Genomic DNA, 14,010 nt, shown 5'->3' on the forward strand with positions numbered 1-14,010 from the left:
TTTGGTCCGCTAAAAAACTGGAGCTTGGGAGGAAATTCACCTTTCAGCAGGACAATGATCCCAAGCACAAGGCCAAAGCAACATTGGAGTGGCTCAAGAACAAAAAGGTGAATGTCCTACAGTGGCCCAGTCAAAGTCCTGATCTCAATCCCATTGAGAATCTGTGGCACTATTTGAAAATTGCGGTCCACAACGTCATCCAACCAACCTGAACAACCTGGAGCAAATCTGCCAAGAAGAATGGGCCAAAATCACTCCGACACTGTCTGCAAAGCTGGTACATACCCCAAAAGACTTAAAGCTGTTATTGCAGCGAAAGGTGGCTCTACCAAATATTAATATGTGGGGGTTGAATACTTATGCAAGCAAGATATTTCAGTTTTTTATTTTTCTTAAAAATATTTCCCAACATAAAACCAGTGTCACCTTACAATAATGGATTTTGAGTTTCAGTGTTTTAAAATAAAATATCAAACAGAACGAACTATTTCAATGTACCATTTGTAATTCAGTAATATGAGAGAATTGGTCAGGGGTCTGAATACTTTTGCAAGGCACATATATATATAGTTGACAAATGGTCAGTTTTATACAAGGAAAAGGTATCAGAAACGTGGGGATACTGATAGCTATCCTCGTAAACAAAACAAAGACCCTTGTCAGTGGTAGCAGCAGCGCAGCAGCAGGGATCATGGGATATAAAAGAAGTGCAGTGGTAGCTTCAGCGGAGAGTAGACTGGAGCTGTACCAAACAAGGACGGTTTGGTAGCAGAACGGGAGGAAGCGAAACAGTGATTGTAAGTGTGGGTCGACTTTAATGTGAAGGTTATGGAAATTATTGTCTTGCCGGAGAGAAACTAAAAAGTGTATCCAGTGAATGACGAAGCCTATACTAAAGCAAATGAAAGCGCTTGGCTCTGAATGTGAGTAGAAACCCATACATTCCATTGTTCGGCTTGAACAATTGTTGTAAATTTTAAACTGTGTGCCGTGTATACCTGTTTGAAGAGTACCATTAAATGGTATCGACACTTGTTAAATACTCACCTGCTTACCTGTTGTGTGGGGGGAGGCATTTCTACTGTGCATGCCCAACTAAGTCCTTGTATATAAGGGAACAAACTGTGCGATTTGCACAAGGAAAGTGAACGCTATTAACCTTCATGGAATATATGCCAAACTTAGTACTATTAAAACGACATTGATAATATTTTGTGTAACCTGTGTGGAAGCACTTTTGAAAAATTACCCTTGTGAAACTGCATAGACTGTGTGTAGTGCAAAACTGCCTTGGATTGCCTGGACTGTATAATAAAACAGCCTTGTATGGTATGGACTGTGTATTACAAAACGGCCTTAACATCTGGATTTTAAACCAGACATGGTTTCTATGAACTGTGTGTTCAAGAAGAGAAACAAACCAGAAAAAAAACAACACACGACACGGACTGTGTTATTTTACTTTTTAGTTGTCATGGTGTTATAAATAAGGCCCTGTGAAAATCGAAGACATTTTTTTAAAATTCACGGCAGTGTCGTGGGTAAAGTATCATATTTCGCGGAATGTGCAAGGAACAATGTTATAAATTATGTGTACAGATTATTATTATTATTATTTTATATTTGATGTTATTATAAAGTCAAATATAGAGAGAAATGCACTGACATCATCAAAATCAACGTAAGTTATTCAAGCACTTTACAGTAGCTTGTGAAACGTTGTTGTAATTAACAGCCTGTAGGTAAAGTGAATCTGCAAGGACAGCTTTCAGGTCTAGTACATCAGGTGCCTTGGTCATCAGGTCACCATTTAGGCCTTGCAAAACAAATATATAGTGTGTAACACATACTGATCTTGGGCATCAGTTGACTCGTCAGTGACCACTGACAAGCAACCAGTTTTACCAATTCCGTAAGTATTCATGTCTCGGCTGGGTTGATGAAGGAATCACTCCACCATTTGCTACACTCAGTCTGAAGAATTTACGTAACTTTTGGTTGTCCAATTTTTCAAGAGGGATATTTGCGCAAACAAACGCCTGTCAGGTCAATGTAACATGTTTCGTGCTTCACGGTTTTCAGTGGACTTTTGGAACATGGAAGTCACCGTTTGTTTTGTTTCTTTGCAAGTAAAACAGTCACAGTACTGCTCTGGATTTCCACCTTTCTCTTTCAGAGAATACTTGAATCTAAATGTCTGTCAACAGCTGATTCTCGGTAGTGATCTACAGTAACATTGCAGGACGTACAGAAGAGCTTACCTCCATCGCTGTGTAAAACTCCTGCTGGATACTGCTTTACGTGGTCTGCTGCAGACACATTTTTAGCATTTTTAGAAACTTCAGTTTTCTTGTTTAGAGTGTGTAGTATTTTAATTTCCTGTGACAATCACTGCACAACGCTGTGTGCGTGGCGAATGTTACACACAGGCACACAGAAGAGCTGTATTGTTTCGTTAATGTGATTTTTTTTTTTTTTGTATAAAATACAAATAATTATGAAATGTATTTTTATTTCTAAGAATATTGTAAAAATCGGAGTATTGGGCTAATTTCACTATTTCCGCGCAGCCCTTGAAATTGTGATTTAGACAGGGCCTTGGTTACAAAGCCAGTCAGGAAGCTGCATGGCTGCCTGCCATTCAGTGTGTCCACCAGCAGATGGCGAACAATGAACCTGATAATGACAAAAGGTTCTAACCAAGGGACTGTGTACTTGAAATCAAATTGTACTTACCCAGAGTTACTTGCCTGCAAAGGAATACAAATACAATTACCAGACATATCCTGGTGGATTACAAAAGTACAAGCAACCGTGATACTTACCTGGTGGAATTCATCAAAGGGAGATTGCAAATGATAAATATCATATGGGAGATACTGAAATTGAAGAAGGAATCTATGAAAAAGACCTAGGAGTTTATGTTGACTCAGAAATGTCTTCATCGAGACAATGTGGGGACGCTATAAAAAAGGCCAACAAGATGCTCGGATATATTGTGAGAAGTGTTGAATTTAAATCAAGGGAAGTAATGTTAAAACTTTACAATGCATTAGTAAGACCTCACCTAGAATATTGTGTTCAGTTCTGGTCACCTCGTTACAAAAAGGATATTGCTGTTTTAGAAAGAGTGCAAAGAAGAGCAACCAGAATTATCCCTGGTTTAAAAGGCATGTCAATGGAGATTAGATGAAGGGGCATTCAGAACAGAAAATAGTAGGCACTTTTTTACACAGAGAATTGTGAGGGTCTGGAACCAACTCCCCAGCAGTGTTGTTGAAGCTGACACCCTGGGAATCTTCAATAAGCTGCTTGATGAGATTCTGGGATCAATAAGCAACTAACAACCAAACGAGCAAGATGGGCTGAATGGCCTCCTCTCGTTTGTAAACTTTCTTATGTTCTTATATATATTAGGGCTGTCAAAATTAACGCGTTAACGCATGTGATTAATATAAAATCAATTAAAGCGTTACTTTTTTTAACGCCGTTAATCGCGCAACTACAGTTCATTTTAGATCAATATTTTGAACCTCTTAGCGTGCCATAGATATTTTGCTGAGAGCAGTTTGAGAGCTTGTATGCAACAACCACATAGCTATGTTCTTGCTCTAGCTAGGCCCAACTGAAGTGAAAATAGTAATTTTTTAATGGCCGAAACCAGTCAAAGTGCAAGACTTTTGAACGGGCAGTTTAGTTTTAAAAAAATTCCCGATGGGTCTTTCGATAAAAAGAAAGTTACTTGCAACTACTGTCAGGCGGAATTCCAATACCATCGCAGTACGTCAAGTCTCCAGTACCACATTCGTGCCAAGCATGCTTTTACTGGCAACCAGGCGGACAGCGACAGTTCTTCCAAAACTGGTCCATTTCATCAAAGCACAATATTAGAATACAAGAGTCGCTGCAAACCCATGAATACCGCAAAATGCGACAATTTAACTTTGGCTATTGCTAAGTGGCTAGCTACCGATTGCAGGCCACTCAACATTGTGAATGACCCAGGTTTAGGAGATGTTATTCAGATAGCATCATCCTGTCAGACATATACCTTACCTTCCCGAAGCACAATTGCATCACGAATACACGACCTTCATGCACGTAATATGATAGCAGCAGCCAGACTTAAGCCATTTGAACACCTGCCATGCTCTGCCCACAGCCTGCAACGATCAGTTTCGGTGGCACTAAATGGTGGCGGATTTGACGTAGCACTAGCAAAATGCAGAAAAAATAGTTGGCCATTTCAAACACAGTCCGACAAACAGTGCAGAACTGAAAAAAGAACAAGCCTCAAGAAGGCAAAAACAAGAACCTCTAGTGCAAGATGTTTCTAAGATGGAGCTCCACATTAGAAATGGTTCGGCGACTGCTGAGAAACCACACCGCCATCAGTGCCGCATTAACTCTTCAAAAACAGGGGCTCCCGAGTGGCACATCCAGCAAAGGCACTCCACGTGGAGTGCAGGATGTGCTGTATAGTCTGGACGTCGCGAGTTCGTCCAGGCTATTCCACAGCCGACCGTGGACGGGAGCTCCCAGAGGGTGGTGCACAATTGGCTGAGCGTCGCCCGTGGGGGTGGGGGGTTTGGAGAGGGTTAGGTCGGCCAGGGTGTCCTCGGCTCACCACGCACCAGCGACCCCTGTAGTCTGGCCAGGCGCCTGCGGGCTTGCCGGTAAGCTGCCCGAGAGCTGTGTTGTCCTCTGACCCTGTAGCTCTTGGGTGGCTGCATGGTGAGTCCGCAGTGTGAAAAAAAAGCGGTCGGCTGACGGCACACGCTTCGGAGGACAGCGTGTGTTCATCTTCGCCCTCCCGAGCCAGCGCAGGGGTGGTAGCGGTGAGCTGAGCTTAAAAAATAATTGGCCATTCTAAATTGGGAGAAAATAATAAAAATAATTGGCAACGACTAAATTTATAAAAAAAAAAAAATTAAAAAAACTCTTCAAAAACACAATCTGGCAATGCTAACTGCTGGTGAATTGGACAAACTTCAAAAGCTTGAGGCACTACTAGAACTCTGCAGGTAGGACAATATTCAGCTAACGCTACGTTTCTAGCAAATGAGGATCGGACAGAAATTGTCCTATTTTGTTATGTACAAGCAATAACAGATTAAATACATGATCACAATCAACTGTACGTTCGATTTATATTAGTATCTGTCTAACTTCTATTAAAGACCTAATGTTTTGCTCTATATAGTACCTTGCAGGTATGTGACTGAGTTTTTGGGAGGAGAACATTACGTGTCTTGTTATGTGGTTCTGCCTGCGTTGTGTCATTTATGTCGCATTATGTCAGACTCAGATGATGACCCAGCATATGTTGCACGGTTCAAGACGACATTCACTGCAGACCTAAAAATGCAAGGAAAGTGGAAATGTCGCATGGCTAAAATTGGCTACAGCACTCGACCCATGGTTCAAGGACCTGAAGTGCCTTCCAAAATCTGAAAGGGGTGAGGTGTGGGAGACAGTTGATGCGGTTTTGTCAGTAATCGCGGAGCAGCCTGTTACACAAACCACAGAATGTGAGCTGCCAAGAAGATGATGCATCTAATTCTAATAACATCTGACTCTGATGATGATGATGACAACTCTTCAATCAGCACTGCTTTGGATCGTTACAAAGCTGAACCCAGTATAAGCATGGACGAATGCCCATTGAAGTGGTGGTCAAAGCATGCTGGTACGCACGAGATTAGCCTGCGAAAGGCTTTTCTCACTCTCAGGCAATGTTGTACAGAAGAAAAGAGCAGCATTATCACCTGAAAACGTCAAAAGGCTGGTCTGCCTCAACAACTGGCTGGGTAGGAACAAAGCCGATTGAACAGATTGCCTATAAGGGTTTTTTTTGTATTTTATTTATTTAAATATTGCAGAAAAGCCAAAACTGAACACATTTTGAATATAACAATTTAATTTGGGCTCTTTTCATTTTGTATTTCAAAAATATATCTAGCTTTGATTTTCACTGCAAGTGAAGAAACATGTTTAAAAACGTACCGCACAATTTTAAGTTAAGCTTATGAAAATTGAAGTTCCAATAAAAGGAGTTTACAAACTCCTTAATAAACAAATATAGATTGACCTGATTGCTTTGTCTTTTTGAAATAAATCTTAATTTGAGTTGCTGTTGCTGTTTATCTTTGAATATTCTGAAATTAACAGTTTTATTCTAGTTATTTAAAAAATGCGATTAATCACGCATCATGAGATGAATCGCGATTTAATTTTATATATATATATATATATATATAATATATATATATATACACACACACAGTGCAGTTCGTTTATAAGAATCACGGATATAAGAATCAACCGCATATAGTGATCAAAACCACTGGGACCAGATTATTCCTATACCAACCAATGTAAAATAATCTGCTTGTAAGAATCAAGCAGTCAATTTGCCCCGAAATGATTCTTATAAGCGGATTGCTTGATTCTTACAAGTGGATGCAATACAGTACTTGATCAAGTGCAATAACGTGTACAGCCAATAAAAGCTGAATTTGAATTTGATCACATCTCGTGATTAGGCACGTACGCAGCATGGATCGTGCAATGATGCAGGAAACACTGCATTGTTTGTAATCAAACGTGACTGTGTCACTGCATTGTGCAGGTATGCTTTTTTGTGTTCTCTGTTAGTGAAAATGCGTTTCAATAAAGTGAATACACATTCATTGAATACATACAGCAGTGTATTTGTGTGATATGCATGTAGAGGGAGTGGGATTGCGGCGCGGTGAGGAGGGGGGGGGGGGGGGGGTTGTAGAGCTTTGCATCTCCACTTAATGAAAAAATGTGAGATTTGCATCACAACAGAAAATAAGTAAGCCATAGATGCTTAAATGCAGTGGTAGTCCTGACAGTAAAATACTGTACTGTGATGTCATTTTAATTCAAATGCCATTACATGTAACACCTCACAGCAGTTAAACTAGGCACCTTTTAATAGTGCAACAACCAGATATATCAGAACAACGCAACAAAAGCAAAACTCCACAATCACATGATCACAGTAAAGTTTATTAGAATATATAAAATGTGAGATGATGCATGTTATTAGCATAGCCTTTTTTAGTAATCAATAAGTAGCCTATATTATTTTGACTACAAATAATGCAATACAACTCACGTGCAGAAAGGACTACTGTGCAGTAGGCTACGAATCTAATATTTATGCTATTTTTTGAAAGAAGAATAAAAACAGCACTAATTATATCCACACAATCGTAGGCCATTTTAACGTTTTGAAAGGTAAAAACAGGTTTCTCAGTCGGACATAAACGATAACATTGTGGCAAAAATCTAGTTTCTCCTCCGTGGAATGGCGTCCATGCGTTTGCTAGGGAGTACGTCATCCTATGACGCAGACTCTGCATCTACCCACTGACAACCATTGATCTAGAATATGATATACGCTGACAACCATTGATCTAGAATATGATATACGCTGACAACTACTTCCACAAAGCGTAGGCATGTGCATGACTTGTCCTGCCTCACCTGCAGGGGGTTGCGAGGAGCTCCATTTCTTTCCCCAGGCTGACGTGTTTGGATTTTATTATCATTATATTTTGTATTTTAGAAGTTACAATTGATTGCAACACAATAAGGGTTCTGGTTGTTGGCTACACCTGCCCCTATCTCTGCTTGTGTTTTGATACTAGTATTACTGTGACTGTTTGTTTTATTGAATCAAAACGCACAGTAAATGAGGTTGGGTTTTGTGAAACTGACTATTGCTATTTCTTTATTTATTAAAGTGGTTTTTGAGAACACTCTTTTATTTCCTTACAGAAACTCCCTCTTTTGTCAGACCCTTGGAAGATCGAGTGGTAGCCAGAGGGGAGACGGCAGTGTTGCAGTGTATAGCTGGCGGCAGCCCCCCTCCTCGACTGAACTGGACGAAAGACGACGGCCCCTTGGTGGTTACGGAACGCCATTTCTTTGCTGCAGCCAACCAGCTGCTGATCATTGTAGACACTGGTCCGGGGGATGCTGGGAAATACACTTGCATCATGTCAAATACGTTGGGTACAGAGCGGGGCCACATCTTCTTAAACATTGTTCCTTCTCCAAACTGTGATCCTGCTCAGGGCAGCAGTGGTTATGAAGAGGATGGCTGGACAACTGTGGGAATCGTCATCATCGTGGTTGTGTGCTGCGTAGTGGGCACCTCTCTTGTCTGGGTTATTGTCATTTATCACATGAGAAGGAAAAGTGAAGATTATAGCATTAGTAACACAGGTAATTTAAATATTATAATAGCAACTTTCCAATTATGGAAGAAACACAATTGGCAAAGTTAGTGAGGCTGTAATCCTGCACAACTTCTAAAGGGCTAGAGTTGAGATGTTCTTATTGTCATTGAGAGCCAGTCATTGTATTTTAAAAGACTTTAGTTATAAAATCGCAAACAGCAACTTACACTTGTATACTTGTGCAACTGTATTTAAATGTGTGTATTTGCTTGTTTTTTTAGATGACATGAATTTGCCAGGTGACATTCCCAGTTATCTGTCCTCTCAAGGAACACTATCAGAGCCACAGGAAGTCTATAGTAACTCTGAAGCCGGGAGTCACCAGCAGCTAATGCCTCCTTCATCTAATGGCTATGTCCACAAAGGAACAGATGGTAAGATGTAACCCCCTCTCCAAAATGAGGGTAATGACAGATTCATTGATCACATAGGATGGTAATAAAGAACACACTTTCATGTAAATGGGCTATTTTGACTATTTTTACATGCATGTAATCTGTAGTATGTAAGTAAATGTTTTGTTCTTTTTCAATGAGGGATTTGTTATGTGGACTCTGGGAGTGAAGTGGATACGGATGTCAACCCTTTTCTGGCCTCCAGCTTGCAGAACAGGATGGGCTGCTTATTCAGTGGGAGGACTGGCTTCCAGCCAGGGGAGCCACAAGAAGGATATGTACAGGCCAGCTCGGGTAGGAGGTCCTCCTGCTGCCTTATATCTCTTATGGGTTCTTACATTAGAAATACATTGCTGGAGCCCAGCTGTACTACCTGTACTTTCTGTACCATGAACAAAATGAGGGGTGGGGGACGTAGTGGCCCATTGTAATGATCCTCCTCCCCCTTGGAAAACGACACCTGGACCAACAGGTAGCAGTCGGCACTGAGGTTACAAACTTCTTATGGGAGCAAACACTGCTCAAACTTGATGTGTAAAAAAAAAAAAAAAAAAAAAAAGAATGACCTGTACATTCTGACAAGTTTGTCTCTTGGGAAACTAATACATAGTTCAAAGACATCATTTAGAGGTTTGTCATCACTGTTCAGTGAAGTACAAGTCAGTGACACACTTAAGAACATAAGAAAGTTTACAAAGGAGAGGAGGCCATTCAGCCCATCTTGCTCGTTTTGGTTGTTAGTAGCTTACTGATCCCAGAATCTCATTAAGCAGCTTCTTGAAGGATCCCAGGGTGTCAGCTTCAACAACACTGCTGGGGAGTTGGTTCCAGACCCTCACAATTCTCTGTGTAAAAAAGTGCCTCCTATTTTATGTTCTGAATGCCTCTTTGTCTAATCTCCTGGTCCTTGTTTCTTTTTTCAGGTGAAAAAAGTCCCCGGGTCGACATTGTCTATACCTTTTAGGATTTTGAATGTTTGAATCAGATCGCCGCATAGTCTTCTTTGTTCAATACTGAATAGATTCAATTCTTTTAGCCTGTCTGCATACGACATGCCTTTTAAACCTAGGATAATTCTGGTTGCTTTTCCTTGCACTCTTTCTAGAGCAGCAATATCCTTTTTGTATCGAGGTGACTAGAACTGAACACAATATTCTAGATGAGGTCTCACTAATGCAAACTTCTCTCTACTCCTCCTGTAATAGGTACTGGGCCGCTGGTCATTTGTTCCGATTGCTATGACAATGCCAACATCTATTCAAGGACCCGGGAGTACTGTCCATATGCCTGCCTTAGTGAAGAGGACTCCTTACCTGCCCATGCGCAGCAAGAGGACACAGCCCTAGATGGTTTAATCACAGACAAGGACATGTCTGTATTTCTGACCAACCATGACAGGATACATCTAAAAGCTTCTGCTCAGACATGCAGCAATGGTGAATTGTTATTTAAAAATAATTACACATTATAATTTGTGCAAAGAGCCGCATGGGCCTATACTTGGTTACATGCAGTTTTCAGAGAAAAAACATTTACATCATCAGTTTCATGTATAAATCAATGTGCCTGAAGCTGTGATGTTTTATACACCTGCATTATTTTACATCATGTTTATAAATCTGCATTAGTGTACACCAGCATGGTAAGCTGTGACAGTAACATTAAAAAAGACCACATCATAGCCTGTCACTTGATTTCTAATAGATTTTGACTTCTTGCTTTCTCCAGTCTTTTCTAGAATAGTCCCACTGCATACAAGCTCCTGCACCTGTCTGCATCACTGCACAGTACTGATTACTAACATTGGTTTTGGGGGTTATCAAGTGGGCTTTTTGCACAGAAAAATGCTTCATCCAAAGCAGCATTAGTGTTTTGTATCACATTTGCACAATATACTGGGCATACTGTGTGGTGCTGAGATAAGCTTTTCATAGCTCTGCTACCATACCCCAAGCCAGTTCAGTCTCCATGCCCATAAAGCCTCTGCTATTTGTAAATAAACCATATTGTTCTTCAATTATTATTTTTTCTTTCTAGAAAGCCATTCCCGACCGTTGTGGGTGTTAAATCAAGACACAGGACTTGTTTCACATTCCAGCTTCTCCCAGCAGCCTGTGAATGTACCTGCAAACCCATGTGCACGTGTTGATAGAGAAGATGAGAAGGAGGGTGGCCTCGAGTGCTCAGCACCCTCAAAACCATTCCAGCGTGCAACACAGGAGCACATGTGTGATTCCAACAGGACTCCTCAAAACATACAGGAACCGAACGCTCCCAAATAGAGCAGAAGAAGCCTCATCTGAGGAAGCCACTACCTCTCAATGACTACACTAAACGCCAAAAATGCATATGTGCAAGTTTACATTTCAAGAAACAATCCTATTTCTTGTGCGATAAAGCATTTTAACATAGAAAAGTCAATACTTCACACATTACCTGTGCCCTGTGGTAAGCATTTTAACATGGAAAAGTCAATACTTAATACATTACCTGTGCCCTGTGGTAAGCATTTTTGACCAATAGTATTTACTTGTAAGTTTTTGAAGTCATTATTGAGCTGTTGCCGCCTTGATCAGCTTGGTCTCCAGCACCCATACTGTTCATTAGAAAATGTGAGAGAAACAGCTTTTGCTCACCTGTGTTCCAGTGAGTTTTCATTTTATGATGGTGCTGCAGAATTGCCTTGGTTACCTGGTGTAAAGCAGTGTTTAGTAGTGGGGTTCAGAAAGCACTACTACTCCAATGCGAGAGCTTCATCATGGTCTTTTGTGTTCATGAATAAAAGGTTGAAGTCCCACTGAGAACTATAATAAAATGTCACCCAGAACTGGATATATTCGTAATGCAAGCACACACTTCAGCCCTCTTCATTTTTCTCTGTCTAATCTGAGCTGTGCACACCTTTTTTTCTTTAGCAGACTTCTGACTATATAAACTTGCATTCATATTTTTTATATGTAAACTTTAAGTGTAAATATTGTGTGTGTGTGTATATATATATATATATATATATATATATATATATATATATATATATATATATATAATGTGTGTGTCAATGTTTCATGTGCTAAATTATATGAATTAAGTATTGCGGTACTTTTGTTATCGTTTTTATTTTTCAGAGGACAAGTTTATAAATATAACATTGTGTACTGGAGATGAACAATCATGACACTGGGTTTTGGCCACATACAATTCCCTTCTTTGGAGAAAGGCAGGAACTTAAGCTGTCCAGTTATGATTTATACCGTAACGTTCTAAATGTTGATGTCTGCTCTGCTAAGAAACTGGTCATTCTTGCTGGTTGGGTTCTAATCCTGTGTCTCCTGTCTTCCTCTACGTGGTTTCAGAATCTGGTAGATTCACAGAATCAAGTTCAGGACTCTTCAATCAAATGAATTTGCACTTCTGAGAAGAATAATCTGCTTTATGTTCAGTAGTACATTTTTAATGGCACTACCTTCAAAAAACTAAATGAAAGTAAACAGATTTAAGCATACTTTCTTTAAACGTGTACTTCAAGATGGTACTCCTCATGTTTTATAAAACATAGCTTGTAAGAATTGAGGTACCACCTTTATATAGTTTTTTTCTAAATAAGTTTATTCGTTGGCAATTATTTTTTATTATTTTCTCCCAATTTATAATATCCAGTTATTATTTAAGCTCGGCTCACCGCTACCACCCCTGCGCTGACTCGGGAGCGTGTGCCGTCTGCTGACCACTTCTTTTCACATGGCAGACTCATCATGCAGCCACCTCAGAGCTACAGCGCCGGAGAACAACGCACCTCCGGTCAGCTTCCAGGCAAACCCGCAGGCGCCCGGCCAGACTACAGGGGTCGCTGGTGTGCAGTGAGCCGAGGACACTCTGGCTGACATAAACCTTCCCCTCCCCCCCCAACAAAAACTTGTTTTTTGTCTTTTTGTTGTCTTAAAATAAGTAACTAAATAACTGTTTTGCCTTAAGTTGTAGCCCGGTGAACAGTATTCTAATTTTATGATGCTTCCTTTTTATACAGCATGTTTCCCAAAACGTATCGTCATCATGTATGAGCTGTGGGAATGAAAGCCCATTGTGCAGTTTGGTAAAAGCTGGCCGTGTATGGCAATGGATTAAGAATTGCAATCATACCTGTCTTCATGGTTGATGTCATACAGTAATATGTTGAACAGGTCTGTTGATGCACACGATGGTCTAGTTTTGAGTGTGTATTGCTCCATTGCAAAATGTTATATAATATAATATATATTATACTTTTTATACTGCTATGTTTGTACTGATTGCATAAATACCAAAGTCTCTGCATTTACGCTCTGATGGAAATACTGATAAAATGCTGTCTTGCTGTATCGTGTAATGGTTCCCTTTGTAATATGTATTTAAAATTGTCGGCTAAATGTACATTCTGTAAAGCATGTGTAAAATATGTTTGTTTCTTGTAATATATAGTGACCTTGAAACAATAAACTAAAATCTCTTTTTCTGAAGGACTATCTTTTTGATGGGTTTGTCGTGTGTGTGTGTGTGTGTGTGTGTGTGTGACCTATTTCACAATTTCAACAGTCCCACTGTGGGGGGTTGGGGATTGTTTGCTCAGTGGCTTTGCATCAGATTAGGAATGCATCTGCAGTCAAAATGAGAACTGTAAAACCAACGCAAATGACCTAATTGTATAGTAAATTCACTCCCCCTCACACGTGCACCAAACTGTCCCATCTTGCTTTTTATGTATGTGTTTGTCTCTGACAGAGGGCGAATGAATCCTTGTCAATCTCCCTTCTGACCTGTGAGGGTGCTGTATAACTGGAGCAGAGTGCCCTGTAATGGATGGTTTGGCAGTTCATTCCAGGGTCAGTCGGAAGTCGGCCATCAAGGAAGGGGGCGGGGCCACGATACCAGATGTCCGCACCTTAACATATCTGTGTCAGGAGACGTGTCTGTGTTTGTGTATTGAGTAATAAAGTGTCTTATTCTTTCGGGACTGCAACCCTCCTTTTGCACGACGCAAGACACATTGGTGTGTAGAGCCTGTGCTTATTATTTAAAGTGTTGTTGACACTCAACCCAGGCAGAAATAACGAGCTGTTGATTGTGAACGGTCTTGTGTTTGTCTGTTCCAGAGCACTGCATCATCACTACACCTGCGCACTGCAAGCCACTCGTTCACATTGTCTCTCAGGACATTGAGGGAGGAGCACAGGAATGGAAACATTTCTATATGGAAATCATTGATTCAACAAGGGTGCATGCAGGGAAATAAATTCTCAAACTTGTTTACCTCTTAAATGGAAACTCAGTGTATTGGAGCAAAGCTAATCACATGTTTTTCCCTT

General features: G+C 40.4%; 1 protein-coding gene across 2 annotated transcripts in view; it reads left to right on the forward strand.

Moving 5' to 3' along the window:
• The window catches only part of LOC117416314 (leucine-rich repeats and immunoglobulin-like domains protein 2), a 43,005-nt gene extending 29,841 nt beyond the window's left edge, over positions 1 to 13,164 (forward strand). For both annotated transcript variants that reach the window (XM_034027424.3, XM_059004732.1), the window contains 5 exons: positions 7,813 to 8,262; positions 8,498 to 8,650; positions 8,813 to 8,965; positions 9,877 to 10,107; positions 10,709 to 13,164. In XM_034027424.3, coding sequence (XP_033883315.3) covers positions 7,813 to 8,262; positions 8,498 to 8,650; positions 8,813 to 8,965; positions 9,877 to 10,107; positions 10,709 to 10,953 — 1,232 coding nt within the window. In that variant the 3' untranslated portion in view covers positions 10,954 to 13,164. The remainder of the gene's footprint in view (positions 1 to 7,812; positions 8,263 to 8,497; positions 8,651 to 8,812; positions 8,966 to 9,876; positions 10,108 to 10,708) is intronic.
• The last annotated feature ends 846 nt before the right edge of the window (positions 13,165 to 14,010 follow it).

This window comes from Acipenser ruthenus, chromosome 30, assembly GCF_902713425.1.
Source record: "Acipenser ruthenus chromosome 30, fAciRut3.2 maternal haplotype, whole genome shotgun sequence".
NCBI classification, from domain to species: domain Eukaryota; kingdom Metazoa; phylum Chordata; class Actinopteri; order Acipenseriformes; family Acipenseridae; genus Acipenser; species Acipenser ruthenus.